Source organism: Alexandromys fortis, unplaced genomic scaffold (genome assembly GCF_014885135.2).
Source record: "Alexandromys fortis isolate MF-2015 unplaced genomic scaffold, M_Fortis_MF-2015_v1.1 scaffold_167, whole genome shotgun sequence".
Lineage (NCBI taxonomy): Eukaryota > Metazoa > Chordata > Mammalia > Rodentia > Cricetidae > Alexandromys > Alexandromys fortis.
In genome coordinates this window covers 1916944-1937102 of record NW_026068050.1, presented here as the reverse complement: position 1 = coordinate 1937102, position 20159 = coordinate 1916944, and the positions used below count along the sequence as shown (strand labels likewise).

At 39.2% G+C, this 20159-nt stretch overlaps 1 protein-coding gene across 2 annotated transcripts in view; it reads left to right on the top strand.

Moving 5' to 3' along the window:
• The window catches only part of Ube2q2 (ubiquitin conjugating enzyme E2 Q2), a 56794-nt gene that overhangs the window by 19233 nt on the left and 17402 nt on the right, over positions 1 to 20159 (top strand). For both annotated transcript variants that reach the window (XM_050119471.1, XM_050119469.1), the window contains 3 exons: positions 7782 to 7838; positions 16017 to 16157; positions 19047 to 19131. In XM_050119471.1, coding sequence (XP_049975428.1) covers positions 7782 to 7838; positions 16017 to 16157; positions 19047 to 19131 — 283 coding nt within the window. The remainder of the gene's footprint in view (positions 1 to 7781; positions 7839 to 16016; positions 16158 to 19046; positions 19132 to 20159) is intronic.

Here is a 20159-nt window from a genome sequence, read left to right as displayed (position 1 = left end):
TTGTCAGATCAGAGCCAAAGCATGAAGGAATGGCTTATTTTCTGAGTTAGCTTTTGAAAAATCTGGTTCAGAGTTGGGGTTTCAGAACAAGCCCACACTGGTCTTGAATCTTGGTTCTGCTTACTAGCTCAAGTTCTTGGGTTCTTGGGCCATTCTCCTAATCACTCAGATCATTTCTTATTTGCACAAAGTAGTTTTAATAGTAGTTTGGCAACACTTAGGAAATTCTGGAAATAGTCGTTAGTGAAGTACATGGGAATTGTCTGGGACATCCTTAGTATTAACTGCCGCTATGTTCTCTTTTTACTCAATGTTTGATGAATTCATACATCTAGGATGAAAATTTTGCCTCAGAATTTCAAAAGTGTGCTGTTGCCTTCTAGGCAGTGTTGCTGCTGAGGCTGATGCCATCCGGAATCTTACTTCTGGAAGCTTCAGGGAATTTGTGCTTTCTTTGGTGTAATGAAGTACTACAATGTTGTCCTTAACTTTGGGTCTTTTTTCTTTCATTGTGCTAGGTATTAGTAAGGATATTCCTTCTCAGATTTGAGTTTCGATCTTCTTATCTATTTTTGTACATTAACTTTGCCTTTCCATCTTGATTATTTGGAATTTACTGATTGGACTTTTAAATTTTTGTTTTCCTTTTTTAGAGACAAGGTCTCATGTAGTTCAGGCTGGCCTCAAAAAACCATATGTAACCGAGGCTGATGACCCTCTTGTGTCTGCACCTTAAATGCTAGAATTACAGACTTGTGCCACCATGCCTGGCTACTTTTAGATTTTAGATCTCTTAGTTTGAGTCTTTACATCTTTTGTATTATTCCTTTTGTTAATTTTATTATATTTTTGTGTGTGCATGTTGTGTATGTATTGGTACACACATTACAGGAGTTGTTTCTCTCTGTCCATCATCTTTGTCCCAGGGTTCAACCCCATGTGGTTAGGTTTGGCATCAGATACCTTTATTCACTGAGCCATTTCACTTTTTCTCTTAAAAGATCTTGCTGTTCTTTCAACTTTTACTATTTTTATATGGACAATAGTAACTTTTAAGGTTTTTTAAAAATAAATGCTTTTATGTGTATGAATGTTTTGCCTACATATATGTATGTGCACCATATGTGTGTAGTACCTGCAGAAATCAGAAAAACCTGTTGGATCCACTGGAAATGGAATTACAGATGGTTGTGAGCTCCTATGTGGGCACTGGGAATCAAACCCTAGCCCTCTGCAAGAGCAGCAAGTTCTTTTAACCGCTGAGCCACCTCTTTAGCCTCTCAGTTTTGTTTTTAATATATATATCTGTTTACCACATTTTTTCAAAGTGGGATGGTTTTGAGGTGGATATGGTGGCACAAGTTTAGAACCGCAGCACTTGGGAGGCTGAGGCAGAGTGAATGTGTGTTGAGGCCAAGCTAACCTACAGATGAAGACCCTGTTTCAAAAAGCAGAAACAGGCTAGGCATGGTAGTGCACACCTTTAATCCCATGGGGCATTTGGGAAGCAGAGACAGGCAAATCTCTTGCATTTGAGGCTAGTCGGGGCTACACAATGAGACTTTGTCTCAAAAAATTAAAACAAAACAAAACCTTAATGCCTTAAAATAGTAATTCTTGCTATTGGGTGGATTATCGAGGCTTAGCTGGGTAGTGTCTGCCCGCTCCATTTGAAAATTATTATTATGCACGTACAGCATAGTATGGCTGTAGACAACTAGAGTGATCTTTATCCCCGAGCTGCACTCAGATGTCCAATGGCTTCTTTTTTCTTTGTCCCCCCACTCCTCGTGTATCTGGCATCTTTGGCATTTCTTTACATGGTTTGTTTCTGTACGTGGCGTCATTTCTCGATGGCCTCTTCAGAAGGCTTCTGTTTCTTTCGAGGTCCTTCGGAACTCTCCAAGAACACAAGAATGGGCGTTCTGCACATTCTTAAGGCCTCAATCTGGAACAGATCCAGCAGTCTGTGAGTTAAAGCAAGTCTCAGACCAGCCCGGTTCTCTGTGGGCCGGGACACCACAGGCTTTGAATGCCAGGGGAGTGATTCTTCTCCAGTTTCTAAATGTGAGCCTGAGATCAGGAGCTTCTGATAACCCCTTCTTCATTTGTCTGTGTTTGTTGTCTAGGTGAGATAGATTCATGAAGCTGTGTGTTTTAACACTTTCATCCTCTCTGGTGTCTCTATTTTGTATTTACTATGTATTTTCTCAGTTTAATTATGTCTTGTTTTATACATTGTAAAGCCTGTCCTGAAATATTTTTGTATTCTTTGTTTGTTCATTCACATTTTAATTGCTTTTCACATATTTTTCTTTTGTACCTGATGAATGATTTGGCATTCCTTATAGTCAAGACCTTATAGCATTATGCTGATTCTCAGCCACTCTTCCCCTACTTTCCTACTTCTTGGCACTGAGTGCACTTTCGTCTCACAGATAAATCTTCCCAGGTTTTGCTTAAGGAGGTGGAGGTGGGAATGCTTTGTATGTGAGTCTGTAGGCTTCTGTCCTGCTTGCTGTCCCTGTTGCGGTGTATGCGGTATTTTCTTCAGGGTGCTTTACAGATGTGCTTTTGTCATTACTGTCCCCTGACCTGCAGCTTCTCCATTGATTAGTTCCTGTTTGCAGTCATCTAAGGGCGATGGAGTCTTACTGCTCCTGGTAGACCCATTCCCTTTTCTTTTTTTATATTTTTTATCTATACAATGTTTATTCTTTTGTAATTTAGTGGGGCCTAAGAGATGATAAGAAAAAGGTTTTAATTTGTATCTGTTCAACTTTTATTTTCTAGAGTGTCTGTGGTTTAATTTTTTACCTACAATATATCCTGGACTTGAAGTCTGCCTTGTTTCTCCTGATTGTACATAGGAAGCTCATGGAGATATCTAAGATTATTTGTGAATTATGTAACAAAATGCCTTGATTTTGAATCATCTTTGCATTTTTCTAGTAAACATTGCTAGGATAGATATGGTATTTTTTTTCCCTAATTTTACTTAGACTCTGAGATTATAGAATGGTTTTGTTTCTTTTTAGGCTTCTATTTCTATGTCAAGGTTATGACTTAGGAAGCTTTGTGTCTTTTTTCCATTATACACTTTAAATTTAGTAAATTTCAAACAAAAGCAGTTTGCTTCCATTGGATATTTGGAAATACCTGGAAGCATTTTGGGTTGTCATCCCTAGCTGTAGCAGAGAGGTAGGATGCTGTTGGTATATTATGATTTGATAGGATGCTTTTAAAGTACTGTGATGAGGTGTAGAACCCCACAATAGAGTAGTAGCTGGTTGAGTACGTCAACATTGCTGAAGTGGATAAACATGGTTTTAACACGGTCAAGCCTGATCCACTTCTGAAACTGTTTTATTCTGATGATTAACCAGAGGCTTTTCTGTTTTAATATCTTAGACCCTTGGAGGAATCGGTTCTTTTAAAAATATAATGTGTTATCTTTTTCATCCCCCCGCTTCCCCTTCCCCCTGTATTTTAATTAGCTCTACCTTCTGCCTCCTACTTTTATTGGATTGTTGTCATTAAAATTGCTTCTCTGTGTGTGTGTACATGTTCTGTGTGGAGGCCAGAGAACAACCATGGGTGTTTCTCAGGTGCCCATCCTTTTAAATTTCCTTAAAATTTATTTGTTTTTATGTGTATAAGTCTTTTACCCTATGTAAGTGCTCTGTGTGTGCCTTGTGTTCTTGGAGGCCTGAAGATGGCACCAGATTCCCTGGAACTGGAGTTACAATGGCTTGTGAGCCACCATGTGGGTGCTGGGAACCTAATCCAGTCTGTTGCTAATTTTTGTTAAATATCTGTCTCTCCGGCCCTCAGCCCCCTTTTTTGAGACAGAGCTTCTCACTGGCCTGGATCTTATCCAGTAGGTGAGGCTGCTGTCCAGCAAGCCTCAGCGATCTGCTGTGTCTGACTTGGACACAGGTAGTGAGGATCTGCACTCAGGCCCTGTGCTTACATGACAAGGGCTTTACTCACTGGGCCATCTCCTCAGTTCTTAACATCAACTTCTTAACACAGTGCAAAGCTGTATATTGTGTTTGAGTGCTGGTTGACTTCATGTGAACAAGGTTAACACTTTCGTGTGTTTGAATAGCTTGTATTTCATCGGTCTGCTCTACCATCTAGTCACGTGCCTATTAAGACTATAGTATGAAATACAACATATGTTGAAAGTATGGAAACTTTAAGCTTAGTATAATGTTTGGTTACAGTGAATCCCTGGGAGCTGTTCTTCAGCCACCCCAGGGGAAGAGTTGGAAGGTTGTTAACAGAACAGAAGCCTTCATTGTACTCCTTCAGGTCTGCACAGCTAGCCATCTTCTCCTATTTTCTCTGCTCTTATCATCATGTGTCCATTCTTGTGTAATTTAGTGTTGCCTGTTTTTGAGCTCCATGTTAAGAGTCACACTGTGTAGTTCATGTTTTCTTTTGCAGTTCCTTTTTTCTTCATTGTTTAGGTAGAATGTTTACCCATTTGCCATTTGAGTGTTGATGGATGTTTAGGTTGTTTCTAGCCAGCGCCCCCCCAACTTTAGGAAGAATCAGTCTTATTGTGGATTATCTATTTTGTTTGTATTTCTGGATACTCCTATGCAGTCATTTCCCTGGGGCGCATACGTAGGAGTTACTTTGCTTTGCTAGGACATGAATGTCTATTTTTAAAAAATCAAAAAACAAGAGTTATCTAGACAAAACTTTCTTCAGCTGACTTTGGGGGCTACTTTTGCTTTTGTTCATCAGTACATGTAACCTCAACTGCATTATCAACAGTTACATAGACTGTGCTATTGGTGTAATTGCTCTTATCGCTCAGGCAGACCCCTCAGTAATACATTCTAGCCTTGTTTTTCCTAGAAAGGTTTGGTTTATGGAGATGTGTGTGGTGTGCATGGAGAGTGTTGTATACTTGGTGTGTGTTGTGTAGGGAATCCACTAGTGCACACAGCTCTGGGATGGAGCTAGTTACAGAGTTCAAAGTTCTTTTTGGGGGTTTCCCAGTTATTTACATTTTTACCTCATATTTATTGTTATAGATGAAACTCTAGTGACTGTGTGATTACTATTTCTGTGTGTTTCATTGTTCCTGTCTGAATGTTGGTTTGGTTTCCTCTGTAACTGTGGACTCTGTTTTGCTTTTTAGTATTTCTCTGGAGTATCTAGAGTCACTTAATATGATAAACTCTCAGATCTTGCCACCATTTGTCTCTTCCTTTCATATTTTCCTTTCATTCTCTGGATGAATATTAGACCTTTATATTTTTGTCCTCTGCATCTCTCATGCTTTATTTCTAACTCCTCAGGCTGCCACTCATCTCCTTTCTTCATATTCTTGTCAGCTTGGTTGTCTTCATTATAAATGCTTTGTTTAGAGGAGCTCTTTGGCTTTTTACTGTTTTTCTTTGAATGTTCTTTATTTCCCAAGACTACCTTGTCTTTTTTTTTTTGTAACTTGTTCTTGGTTTGTTCTCAACAGTGCTAATGATTTCAGTAAGATTTTAGCTCTGTCTTGCCTTGCCTTAGATCTCTTGTGTGGCCTTTCCGTGTGGCACCTTTCAGGATCAGTTTTCTATTTGTGGTACTTGGTTATTTGCTCATTTTAGGAAAGGTATGCCATCAGTTAGTACAGTTGTCCATAGAGCTGTCCACAGGATAGTTACTTTTCTCTGTTGTCCAGTATGTAGAACCAGTACTCTCCTGAAGACAGAGGATGGGGCAGTCCTGGCAGGTGTAGTTTCCAACTCCGGAGTCTGTTAGAAAATTCCATTGTTGTGTTGAGTTATACTGAAAAGTTTTCTTCTTTTCTCTTTGGTTTTAACACCTGTAGTAGTTGAGAGGCCATCAGTTTAGATACGGTTCCTGTAGAATAGAGCGATAATATTAAGTGGGACACCTTAACTTAGCAGTTCCTCATGCTAGACTCCTGTGGCTTTCTCAGCCAGGGTGGCTAAAACTTTGTTAGTAACAATAGTATCCATTTGCTTTATGTCTGCTGTTGTCTTGTAGTTGTGGGTCTGTACACTATTTTTCTAATGTAGCAATGTTGTTTTTATCAAAGTCTGTCACCTCCCCCAAACCCTGTTTTGTTTTTGTTTTGAGAGGGGGGGGGGTTCTGTCCCCTGCTCAGGCTATCCTAGAACTCACAATATAGCTGACCTTGAACTCAGGCTTGCCCTACTGTGTTTGTTTTCAGTCTGCTTTTGGAAAGAAGCCTATTAACATGTTCAAATGAAGGCCTTAGGATTTCATGTGCCTAATTGGCTTTGTGTTTTTGTCAAATTACCAATCCTTTGGGAAAGAGTATTGCTCATCTTTCTCACTTATAAAATGTTAGACAAGGACTGGTTTGGTCACTTGTACATGTTTTTCAGGGCAGACCATGTTGTGTTCTTCCGTGGGGAGGATTATTTCTCCTGCTGTTGGATAGTTCTTTATCAGTGCCCCTTCTACATTAGTGTTTCTGTTGGTGTCCCTCATGTTCAGAGCTTACTTAGGTAGCCATGAATGTGGCCTCTGTGATATTTCTAGGGGACCAAAATCTCATAGCAAACTTCTTTTTCCTCTCTTTGGCTCTTACAGTCTTACTGACCCTTCTTTGCTGTGCCTGAGCCTTGATGCATGAGTTGTGTTGTAGATGTGTCATTTAGGGCTGGACACTACCAGCTCACTTGTTTGTTCTTTGCAGTTTGATTGGTTGTGGCTTTCTATGATGATCTCTAAGTCTTGCATTAAAGTGTATTTGAAGACAGATACTTTGGGATAGGTTCTGAAATTAGGTTTCAAAAATGCTTTTCACCCTCGGTCACTCAGACTTGTATTTGGGACCTTGGGATTATTTGGGTGGCTATGTTTTCTTTTTGTTTTTGAAAAGATACCAAAAATAATCTGGTTTGGAAATGAAGAAAAGGGTGAACCACAATAATTTTGGGAACTGTTTACTTTTCTCATTTAGTCCCAAGGAAAGGAATAATAAGTGTTTAAAGAGATTTGGATTTAAAACAAGCCTAAGCTTATGCTGTTTATACCTGTACACATTTTCCAGCTCACTGAAGAGTAATGTGCTCTGTGACAATGAACTTTTTTTTCCCCTTAAGACTTGTGTTCTTAGAGCATCTAAGAAAATATACCTTGAGGCTTCTGAGGTCCTGGTTGGTCTGATTTGATCTCTGGTCCTAGTTTCTTGATATTTTAGATAATCTAGTTCCAAATTAAACCCACCTTTATGAATATACATTTCCATATTGAGAGCTGGCAAACTTTGCTCTGGCCGGAGACTTCATGTATTACTGTTTATGAAGACCCTTAAACCCCATTTGACTCCTGTGCAAGTGAATAGTAAACCGTGTCTTAGGAGAGGTATTTCATCACAGGCAGACCGGCACTTTAGTCACAGCCTTATAGTGTCTGTTTCTTCTTGACCTACCTGACCTTTCAAATAAAGATTGTAAGGCAGGTGGATTTATTGAACGATTAAGGTTTTTCAGGTTAAAGGAGTAGATAGATAAAGGAAAGAATAATTTGGAGGATTTATTATATACAGAAGCCTTTGGCCATATACACATAGCTATATAAGTAAACATTTTTTTAAATTAAGTTATGCTTTAGTTTTTGAATTTTCTTTATATTTGATTGCTTTTGTTTATTCTTAAGGCATCTAAGCCCTGCTCATGGGACTGCAGTGACAGTGGTTAATGGTGGCCAGCTTTGTGATGTGTTCTGTGTGTCTGTGTTCTGTGTAGCTTTGGCACATTCTTTCTCTGTTTCAGAATGGGACAACTGAAGAGGTAACTTCAGAAGAGGAAGAAGAGGAGGAGATGGCTGAAGTAGGTATTTATATAAGAATAATATTCCATGAATATTCATAATTTTCTCCATTTAATTTTTATTATTTTTGGTTTGTGTGTTTGTGCTATGGCATGCACTTAGTGGTCAGGGGCGACATTTGGAAGTCCATTCTCTGTTTTTCAAGGATTGAACTCAAGTTATCAGATTTGCAGGCAGCTGCCTTTACCAGCTCATCTATACATCACAGTGGGTCACAGCTCATGCATATATTAGTGTTCAACACATTTTAGTAATTCTTAAATCTCCTTTTTGAAGTAGTGTTAATATTGAATAACATTTATATTTCAAATGGGATATACTGATAGATCATCCCCAATGTCTCAGTATGTGGGTGCACCCCTCGCGGTCCTGAGTTCCTTGCTCATGCTCTCTCTCCTTCTGCTCCTGATTTGGACTTTGGGATTTCAGTCCGGTGTTCCAATTTGGGTCCAGTTTGGTCCAACAAGGCCAGCTGGACTGGGTCTGAAAAAAGCATGGGATAAAACCGGACTTGCTGAACATAGTGGACAATGAGGACTGCTGAGAAGTCAAGAACAAGGACACTGGGTTTTGATCCTACTGTAGGAGCCTAGGCAGTTTGGATGCTCGCCTTACTAGACCTGGAAGGAGGTGGGAGGTCCTTGGACGTCCCACAAGGCAGGGAACCTGGACTGCTCTTTGGGCTGATGAGGGAGGGGGACTTGATTGGGGGAGGGGGAGGGATATGGGAGGTGGTGGAGGGGAGGAGGCAGAAATCTTAAATAAACAAACAAACAAACAAATTGGATATACTTTCTAAACCCTGGCTTTGCATCTAACTAAGTTATGCCTTTGAACAAATTATTTTATCTGAGGGCAGTAAAACAATCTTTATATTTAATAATAGTATTTACTTATAGTTTGGTTAATTTTAGGAAGAACTACTAAGTTTAACATTTGTGTTTACAGCTGGGAAGATGCCTCAGTCAGTAAAGTACTTAGTTCAGATTTCAGCAACTCATGTTTAAAATAGAAAGAGCTTGGTGGTATGGCTTGCATCTGTAACTCCAGCTCTGGGAAGGTAAAGATGGGGGAATCTGTGACTCTTAGCCAGATAGTCAGCTAGATTGACTCAGTGAGACTTTGTCTGTAAAAGATAAGGTAGAGAGTGATTGAGGAAGACTGAAAATTGGTAAGAATGATTGGGCCACCAGCTTACAAAAAAAGGATTTACTAATTTGAAAGCTTGGCCTTAGCTTAGGTCTGTCCTCACTAGCTCTCACAACTTAAGTTAACCCATATTTTTAAATCTATATTCTCCCACGTGCTCATTACTTCATCTCTATTTGGCCCAGCCAGCTTCTTCCATTTCTGGCTATCCTCCTTTTATCTTCCCAGAGCTCTCTGTCCCTGGAAATCCCGCCTAACCACTTCTTGCCTAACTAATGGCCATTCAACTCTTTATTAAATCAACCACAGTGAGACATCTTCACACAGTGTAAAGGAACATCCTACATTTCCTCTTTTTTGTCTAAATAAAAAGGAAAGGTTTTAACACTAACATTGTAAAATTAGATAAGAACAATTGTCAGGTAAAAATTACATTTACAATGCCCAGTCCATTTGCATTTGGCAAATTCAGAGAAAATACCGCATTATTAATATTATCCTGGTGAGTCCAAAGTTTTGTGCCTAGTCTACCACGTAGCATAACTAAGGAAAACTATAACTATCTGTCTTTAACCCCATCAAAGACCCCACAAAGATATACTATTGCCTGAGTAAACAAGAAATGCAGAGCAAGCAGTTTCCAAAACTATGAAATGACAGAGATGTCTGGTTTCCCGGACAGTCATCCAAGGTTCCTCTACAATGGTAGGGCATCTATTTTTGGCCTACAGGCCTAGAATATCTGGCAGACTTTTCTGTGAAGCAGGAAATTTTTGAAGGACTGTCCTACCCTATCTTGGCAAAGTTAGGCAGATTCTTTCCTTTGTGTCCTGCTGGTCCAGTTTGGACAACATACTGCCAGCAGTTGAAGCAAGGGAACTTTCTTTGCCCAGGGGCTACCTTTTCCCATAGAGAAAGCAAACTCCATATGGAGGTTCTTTGATGCCCATCATCCTTTTTTTTTTTTAAATATTTATTTATTTATTTATTATGTATACAATATTCTGTCTGTGTGTATGTCTGCAGGCCAGAAGAGGGCACCAAACCTCATTACAGATGGTCGTGAGCCACAATGTGGTTGCTGGGAATAGAACTCAGGACCTTTGGAAGAGCAGGCAATGCTCATAACCACTGAGCCATCTCTCCAGCCCCCTTTTTTTTTCTTTTAAGTAGATTGGTGCTGCCAAGAGCAGACATGTCTCACTGTCATGAAAAGCCTTATATTATTAAATATCTTAAATGCCATATTCTGTAGATCTCTGAAGTGTTTGAAAACCACCTATCTAAAATATATGTTTGACCTTGAAAACATACCAAACATGACTACAAGTTTTGATTGTTATAGGTGACTAACTACTAACCTGAATTTCTTTATTATTCTAGATAGCTGGCTTTTCATTTTCTTGGAAATAAAAGCATAACCTATTCTCCAATGCAACATATTTTTTGACTTCCATTTTGAAGTTAAGACATTTTTAAATTTATAGTTTGGTTTAGTTTAGGAGTTTTCATAATCCAGTGCCTTTAAATTTATAGTTTGGTTTAGTTTAGGAGTTTTCATAATCCAGTGCCTCAGCAGCTAATGTTTGCTTATCAGCAGTCAAAAAATTTAAAGTCAACAAGATACCATATAGGATCCACACTGTATTTTTATGTGGCTAATCCTTTTTATATTGTTGTATTCTCTCTTTAAAGACTTTATCTTATTATTTATAAACTATTTTTTCTATGACTGTCTATACCCATTTTTTAAAGCGTACACACTTATTTTATTTTTATTTTTATTATTATTTTTTAATTGAGAAAAGGAAAAAAAGTTTCTGCCTCCTCCCAGCCTCCCATTTCCCCCCCCCCCCCCCCCCCCCCCCCCCCCCCCCCACTCCTCTCCCCCTCCCTCTTCAGTCCAAAGAGCAGTCAGGGTTCCCTGCCCTGAGGAAAGTCCAAGGTCCTCCCCCCTCCGTCCATGTCTAGGAAGGTGAACGTCCAAACTGGCTAGGCTCCCACCAAGTCGGAACATGAAGTAGGATCAAAACCCCGTGCCATTTCCTTGGCTTCTCATCAGCCCTCATTGTTCGCTATGATCAGAGAGTCCGGTTTTTCATTTTTTAAAACACTATAGTTAGAGGTTTTTTGGGGGGCTGGTCTGGATCTGTCTTTACTGAGCATTTGTATTGTTCTCTGATGGTGTGAGACAAATCTTAAACTGCTATGTCAGCCAATGCATAGTTCAGCTTAGTACATGGCACTGGTACATGCCACTGGCAGCTGGCTGCAGCCTCAGGCAGCCGCTAGTAGCCATGCCGCTGTATGCTGCTAAGCATCAGCCTGCTAGACAGACTGTTGGTCTAGGAAATAATGTTCAGCTCCTTGTCTAGAACTTTTCTTAGCTTTCTTGGGCCTTGTGTTTGGATAGTTGAGCCCCCTGTTGGATGCCATTTATAAATGGATTTTTTTTTTCCTTTTGTGCTACCAACACAAAAAGTGACAGAGACTTATTATAAATTATGAAAGTTTGGCCATAGCTTAGGCTCGTACCATTGGCTCTTAAATTAACTCATATTTTAAAATCTATATTCTTCCACCTGCTTGTTTCATCTCCAATCTGACCCATCCTGCTTCCTCTGTGTTTGGCTGATCTTCCTCCTTTCATTTTCCCAGAGCTCTCTGTCCCCAGGTCCTACCTAATCTCTTCCTGCCTAGCTCATGGACATTCAGCTCTTTATTAAACCAATCACAGTGATTCATCTTCACACAGTTTAAAGGAATATTTCATAACACATTTAGTCTCCATAACCACACGAACACAGTATAAACATACACAGTTTTATATTTGAATGAAAGGAAAATTCAAGGATATCACAGAGACCGCTTGCTGAAAATAAAGGACTTTTATTTTAGTCTGTTTTGTGCTGCTGGAATTAGAATACTCAAGACTGGGTAATAAATGTTTGCACAGTTCTGGAAGCTATGACGTTTAGAATCAGGGTGCTAGCTAGCATGTAGTGTCTTGTGAGGACTTCCATGCTGTGTCTTCAAAGGGTAGAAATCAGAAGTGGAGAACGCTCTAGCCAAATGACCTGTTCAGCTTCCTTTATAGAGGGTTTGATTCCATTATTAAGGAAGGAGGCTTCTGTTACAGGCCATATTTCTTTCCACCATTTGTTTTTCAAGACAGTTTCTCTGTATAGCCCTGGCTGTCTGGAACTTGCTCTCTACTGTGCTGGTCTCCAACTCAGAGATCCTGCCTCTGCCTTGTGAGTACTGGGATTAAAGGTATGAGCTACCATTGCCTGACTCTTTGAATCTTTTCAATTTTTATATTTTATTGTGGTCTTAATTGAAATAGAATAACATTGCTTTCCCTCGAACCTCTCCCATGTTCTCCCACTCCAAAGTTGATAGCTTCTTTTTCTTTATTATTGGTATGTATGAATATATGTGTTTGCACAAGTATGAGTATATGTATGTGTATCACATATATACACACATGTATATATATATAGGTGATACACATGTATGTATATGTGTATATATGCTTATATATATATATAATGCTGTTTGTGTGTGTGTGTGTGTGTGTAATTTTCCCTCTTCCAGCAGTCAGTAATTGCTTGTAGGTCTTTGTCTAGGAGTGGGAACCCCTGAAAATTTTTCTCTTCTATTTTACATGTCCATTAATTGTCATTGTTTTAGTCTTTTTTATTAATCTCTTTTTAAGAGAGACTTTCACAATGGATTTTTTTGTTACTTTGGCTTTTAAAGTCTTTCTGCCCCCCTTTTCTGTGATGTTCCCTGAGCTAGAGATGCAGGAGCTGTGATTCAGATGTTTCCACTGGGGCTGGGCTTCGCAGGATCCATTGATCTTTGCATTGTGTCCAGTCATAGTTTTCTTTGGTGGTCCCCATTTGCTGTAAAGAAAGGCTGTTTTCCTGAGGGGTGGTAGCTACATGTGTGGGTAAGAGGAAAAGATGATTTAGAATATAGTAAGGAATTACACTGATTTAGTAAAGTTGCAGTAGTTCACTTTTTCTAAAGTATATGACTTCACTAGTTCCAGTAAAGCCGCCTAGGTGTCCAGTACCAGGCATGATTACTCTCCTGTTGAGTGGGCCTTTAGTCTAGATAGACAGCTGTTGATTGCCTCCGACATATGACTGCCATTTATTGCACTTTTATGCATATTTTGCCATAAATGAAATTGTGCCTTGCACTTGGGGAGGGCTGCTTTAATTGCTCTACTTCCTTGGCAGCTTGCATAGTATTTACTGGAACCATGGAGGGTAGACAGTACAGAGGCTCCTGGTGAGATCCATAGACAGGACAGAGGCTCCTGGTGAGATCCAGCTCCCAAGTGTGTGGTGTTGTCAGCAATAGGGAAAGTCTCTTTTTAAAATCAGCATATCACCATACCTGATTTTTAGAGAGGACACACTCAAGTAACAAATTTTAGAGTAACTTTCCAAGGCATTAAGTAATTATTGGTCACCAAAAAATTTCTAGACCTCAAAGCTTTGAATTTAAATTCAGGTTTTGAAATGAAGATCCAGTCCTCCATTGGCCAGATAAAATGAATATGAATTTCATGATCTTTAAAATAATTGGTTTTTGTTTTGGATCTTATAATTTATTCAGACTTTATTTTAAAAAAATCTATTTAAAATGTACTTTGAGAATATTTCAAAGCTAAAGTAGTCACTTTTTTGTATCTGGCAGCAGAATAATTCCTAAAATTATTTGTTTAGACTGACTGTGGTTGGTAGACTGCTTGCTTTACTGTTTTCTTGCACTTTAACCTGGTGGAACAAACTGCATGAGAGCATTAAACTTCCTCCTGTCCCAGTCGGTATACAGAGAAATAATACAAGATTGACAGGGGCTGAGTGGTGGTGTACAACTTTAATCCCAGCACTTGGGAGGCAGAGGCAGGCAGCTCTCTGAGTTCCAGGACAGCCAGGACTGTTAAACAGAGAAACCCTTTCTTGAAAAACAACCCAAAAAGATTTATAGGGAACAGTAATGTTTAGGGAAGTGACTTAGGAGATGTTAGATTAAGACAAGTAAAAAGGATGACATTTTCATTTTATTTGAATTAACATGGGTAATGTTGGGTGTGGTGTGATTCAGGGTACTGGATGCTATCCTTTAAGGGAGAGGAGAGGTGGAGTTCTGTTGTTGTACATAACTGGATAGAAAAGACAAAGAGTAAGAGACAAACATTTTTGTTTCATAAGGTTGTTGATCAGGAGACCATAAGCAGAGAATGGAGTGTTGTGAATATTGAAAGATAAGGTATATTTCGGATTTGCTGATTAAAATTCAAGCAAAGTGTGTGGATGGAAATGAGGTCGAGTTGAGGTCGGGGGAGGGTGCCATATAGCCTAAGGAGGCAGTCATTGAAATTTTGAAGACAATAAGTATAGAATAGGAGAGAAGCTTAAGGACATGAAGCCCTGTGCAGAATCTGATCAAGAATAGAATGTAAAGGGCTGAAGGAGACCACTAGGTTTGTTTTGGATTGAAGGTAGTCACTAACCTCAGTCCAATTTGCAGGAAAAATATGCAGTCTAAAGTGTTGAATAAAGACTCCTGCAGAGGTCTTGGTGACTGGATCTTAGAGTAGCAGATGCTTGAGAACAGTAGGGTCAGAAAGCTTGGGCATAGATTTTGTATATGTTAGAGCAGGTGAAATGGGGAAAGAGCAGAATGGACTGGGAGAGTTGTTGGTCTGCGGATAGTTTTCAAATTCCTTTTTTGAAAACTTCACCCTGATGTAGGAGGGTCTTTACCTATCTGTGGCGGTCGCCTCATTACCACATCACCCGATTATAGAAGTCCGTAGGTACTTACCACAGATAATTTGAAACACTAAATGTAGATCTCAAAGCCTTTCTAGCATTTTCTGTTTCAGTTCTTGTTTTGACAGCATGGAGATTCTATATATTCCATGTTTTTTTTTTAATTTCCGGTGTTTATTGATAGAAAAAAAATAATTATGTGTCTGTCTATAGCTTGGCTGGTAAAGTACTTGCCTAGCATGCACAAGTTCCTGACCTTGGTCCCTGAGCATCACATAAAACAGTGTGCAGTGAAAGGGGCCAAGGAAAAAATACCCGGCCCCCTGCCTAGACCAGAGACCTGATCCAAAGAAAAACATCCTGACCCTGACTTGACCCCAGGACCAGGGCTTGAAATCCCACCAATTTCTGTGCTTAACACAGAGTCAGGCTGCAAAAATCACCAATCCCAAGCCACCCTAGAAAGCTCCCAAATTCTATAAAAGCTCTGTACCCTAGTCAGTCTGCAGCTGCTTCTCACCCTACAGGCAGGCAGCCACCCTCCTGGATTCTTTTCTTCCCAGTAAATCTCTTGAGTGAGGTTTGTTGTGCGGTGTGACACCATATAACCCATATGGTCCCCAAGCACCACATAAAACAGCATGGTGGCACTTGCCTGTAATCTTAGCATCAGGAGACATAGAGGTATCAAAAGATCTGGGTCATCTTTAGCCACATAGGGAGTTTGAGCCAGCCTGTGCTACATAAGAACATGTCTCAAAAATAAAGAGAATTACGTTGTTTTTAGTATTTTAATGACCATATGATAGATGATCCACTGAATTAACTGTTTTGCTTTTTTTGGGTATGTGTAGATTTTTTGTAATTATTAGAATGAAGTAGATAAGCCTAAATTAGTGTTCACATTTCTTAGAATAAAACACTAGAGGTCAGGTTTCTAGAACAAAGTATAAATAGCTGAAGTTCTTAACACCTGTCACTAGATTGTTTGAGAAGTTCCTCAATAGTCATGACTTTATGAAGCTGTGAAATCTGCTGTACTAACCCTGCTTTCCTCCTAACAGAAGGCATTGAAGGAGAGGACTTCTGAATGGAATGTGGGTTCCTTGTCCTCATAGAGTAGATGCAGCCTTCCTTTCTTTTACTCTTTTATTCCATTCAAAATTATCTTTTGTCTAGCTTCTTAACTAGCGAAGAAGAGAAACCTGAATGAGCCTATTTTTTTCTTTGTAGGATATAGAAGACTTGGATCACTATGAGATGAAGGAAGAAGAGCCTATTAATGGGAAAAAGTCAGAGGACGAAGGGATTGAAAAAGAAAATTTGGCAATATTGGAGAAAATTAGGAAGACTCAAAGGCAAGACCATTTAAATGTAAGTGTGACTAAGTATCTAGAACTTGGACTCTGGTTAAATAGTTACAAGTAATAATTGGGTAATTCATTAATATACCAGTCTCAACTGTCCTCTGTTTCCAGCCTTAAGTGGTGGATCCAGTCATTTGTTTTGTTGACCTAGGCTGCTTCTCCTGATTGTTGACAGCTACTTTCTACCCTGTTCATCTGTTCTTCATATCTTGGAAACATATACTGCTATCTCTATATAATAATCCTCTGATGGTTAATTGTCAACTTGATATAACCTAGAATTAAGATGGGAAGAGTCTCAATGAGGGGTTATTTACATTGAATTGGCCTGTAGGCATGCCTGTCAAGGAACTGTCTTACTAAGTTAACTGATATGGAAAGACTCAGCCTATTTTGGGTGACACCATTCCCTAGGTAGGGAGTCTTGAGTTCTGTAGAGAAGACAAAAGCAAACCACAATCAACCAAGCAAGTGGGTGAGCATGTATGCGTTCATTTCTCTTTGCTCTTGACTGTAGGTGTGGTATGACTACCTATTTGAAGTTCTTTTCTCGACTTATCCAAAGTGATAGACTGTGACATGGAATTGTAGATTGAAATAAACCCCATTCTTACCATAAGTTAGTTTTTGCTAGGGTATTTTTATCACAATGACAGAAACGAACCTAGAGAAAACCCCTCTTTTCATCCTATTGTTGCTTCTTTACTTGCTCCCCTACCATGGTTTCTGTATGTTCAGATTCAGCCTCCTATAGAGTATTACTGGGACTCTGTCTCCCCATTAATCTGACCTCTATCTTTCATGTCTAACCAACCCAGAAGTAATTTTTCTCTTTGGATTTACTTAACCCCACCCCTCACGCTCTACAAAGTCTTACTATGTAGCTCTCGATAGCCTGGAACTCTGCATAGATCAGGATGGCCTTCAATTCAGAGATCTGCCTGTTTCTACCTCCTGAGTGCTGGGCTTAAAGGTATGCACCACTATGTCAGGTGATTTATCATGCCTTTTGTGAGAAGCAACATAGCAGTATGAGGTTCATTGTTTGGTGACAAACAACGCTTGTGTTGCCTCAGATTGTTCAGCTTTAAAATGTAGGCAAACAGTGCATAGCCTTTGGATGACTTACGAAAAATGAAGTGTGTGTATGTTGCCCTGACAAGGGAAGTATGTAATGGTACTCTGGTTATCTGACACCTACTGCCCTGAATTAACACTGTGAATAACTTGTTATGCAAGTGAATATCAAGAATTGTAACAAATAAAGTCTTATCCTTCCTTCAATCATATTTCATATACTAATTTAATTGGCACTTTTATTGAAGAGAACTTTAATTTTAAGCTCACATCTTTATTATTAAAGTAAGTTTGTAGCATCTGAACTAATACTTTACTTGCTATGTCTTATGATGGGCTCCGGTTTGTATGCTTTATATAGTTAGACCAGATACGTATTATTGGATACTCTGACATGATAATATAAGACTTAAGTGCTTTATATTACCTTCCCATTTAATCTTCATAGAATCTTCATAGCTGTTGTAGGAATTAGACACTCTTCATATTTTATAGATGCAAAAACCAGGGCTTAAAACCAGCTCAAGGACTGGGAGATGGCTCAATGGTTAAAGTGGTTGCTTCCAAGCAGAGAGTGTTAGGGTTGGTGTTCAGATCCCTAGAAGCCACATAAGTGTATTGTGGCCAGCCTATATTTCTCAACTGAGAAGGCAGAAACAGAATCTCCTGAGCAAGCTGGCTAGTTACACTAGACTGTAGTTCAATTAAAAGATCCTACCTCACTGAATAAGTTGCAAGGCAATCAAGAACGATCTACTGCACACATCAGCTTTGGGCCTGTACATGCATGAGTACACATGTACATTTGCTCGTACACATGAGTGTGCTACAGGTATGCAGATCACATGTATACCGTACATATATACATTAAAAAAAACTAGTTCAGGATCACATAGCTGGGAAATAGACCTTTGTAACCTTTTTAACAACCTTTAAGCTTTGTGATTTTTTTTAAAAAAAATTATTTTTGCATGTGTGTATGGGAGGAGGGTGCCTGCGCTAGCACACACATGAATCAGAGGACAACTTGTGGATATCAGGTTTCTCCTTGTACAGTGTGGGCCCTGGGAAGCAAACTGAGGTCATCAGACTTGATAACAAGTGCCTTTGCCTGCTGAGCCACCTCAGTCCAAAATCTTCATTTTTATTTAATGAAAAAAATTTGCATTCACCTTCATCTTTGGAAATGTCCCAGTGCTGTGAAGGAAAACCAAGCTGTGTGAAGACAGTGTGCTGTTTTCTTATGATGTAGCTAGACCTCAAGTGTAACTTCTTGTCTTATTAACTAGTTGTGGTTTGAAATAGACTCATACTGAACTCTAAGCTGTAACAGAATCTGTGGTGTTCTGGGGATACTGTGAGGCATCCTCATGATATGAACAAGCTAGACATGTCTTCAGTTTTTTGTTTTTCTTGTTACTTCATAATTCTTTATTCAGTTGAGCTTCTTGCCCTCCTTTCCTTTCCTTTCCTTTCCTTTCCTTTCCTTTCCTTTCCTTTCCTTTCCTTTCCTTTCCTTTCCTTTCCTTTCCTTTCCTTTCCTTTCCTTTTTCTTCTTTCCTCCCCTCCCCCCCCCCCACACACACACCAGACAGGGTTTCTCTGTGTAACCCTGGCTGTTCTGGAACTCACTCTGTAGACTAGTTTGGCCTTGAAGTCAGAGATCTGCCTGCCTTTGGCTCCCAGTTGGGATTAAAGGTAGTTCCACTACTGTGTGGTACATGTTTACTTCTTAATGTTGAATGTTGTTCCCCAATGTCATTGTAAAGTTTTACATCAGACTCTGATATCTTAAGCTTTTAATTACGGGTTGTTTCAGGGTGCAGTGTCCGGGTCAGTGCAAGCATCAGATCGACTCATGAAGGAGCTCAGGGACGTCTACAGATCACAGAGCTACAAGGCAGGTGAGGCCCTGGCTCTGCTGGCCATTTGTTCCCTCGGGGGAGTGATGGAGGACCATTTAGCCTAAACTGGCTTTGAATTCATTATTTTTTTGTTTAATCATGATGGGGTTAGACATGTGTGCCTCACACCCAGCTTAGATGTAATTAATATAGGAAGACAGAGTTAGAAATTTGTATTGACTTTATTTTAGGGATGCAAAACTCAGGTTTAATGAAATTCTAAAAGATGTAGGAGATAAAATTAGTTTATTTTTTTGTATTTAAAAAAATTATACAAATACACCATAATTTTTCTTTTGCCTTCTTCCTGATGGAGATAAATTCATGATTTTTATCTTCTGTCAAAAGCATGAGTAGTACTACTTTTTAAAATAAGTAATATATTTTGTTGTACTAGAAAAAACTTGCTGAATTTATTTTTATAGTTTTCTTCTGAAACAATAAAACTTAAATATAGGAGTGGTATTCTTTTCAAAATTGATGGATTTCTCCATTTCATAATTGTATGAAGAAAATGTTCATTTTCAGGGCTGGAGATGTAGCTCATTGGTAGAACATTTGTATAGTGCATGGGGCCCTGGGATTTATTCCTCAGCAGTATGAATTAAGAAAAAAGTCTTTATTATCCAGTAAGATTTGAGTGTTATAGAGCCCGAGGAAAAAATTATTGCAGTATTAATAAGCAAGAAATAACCAATTTAGGAATAATTGGCTCAGTTATTCTGGATTCATCAAAAAATAATGTCAAGTTGTTTTAAAGATTGGCTAGGGTGTGGCTAAGGACTAGAGAGTGGTTTAGAGCACTTAGCTTCTGTGGAGGGTCCATGTTCAGGTCCCAGTACTCATGTCAGAGGCTCCCAGGGCCTCTAACTCCAGGTCTAGGGTGTCTGAGCCCATGATGGCCTCCACAGGCATGCACATATGTGGCATAGATTGATACACACATGTATAAAATAATACAAATAATAAAAAATAAGTTACATGTATGCCGTAAAAAGATTGACAGAGAAAAAGGACATCTCAAAGGT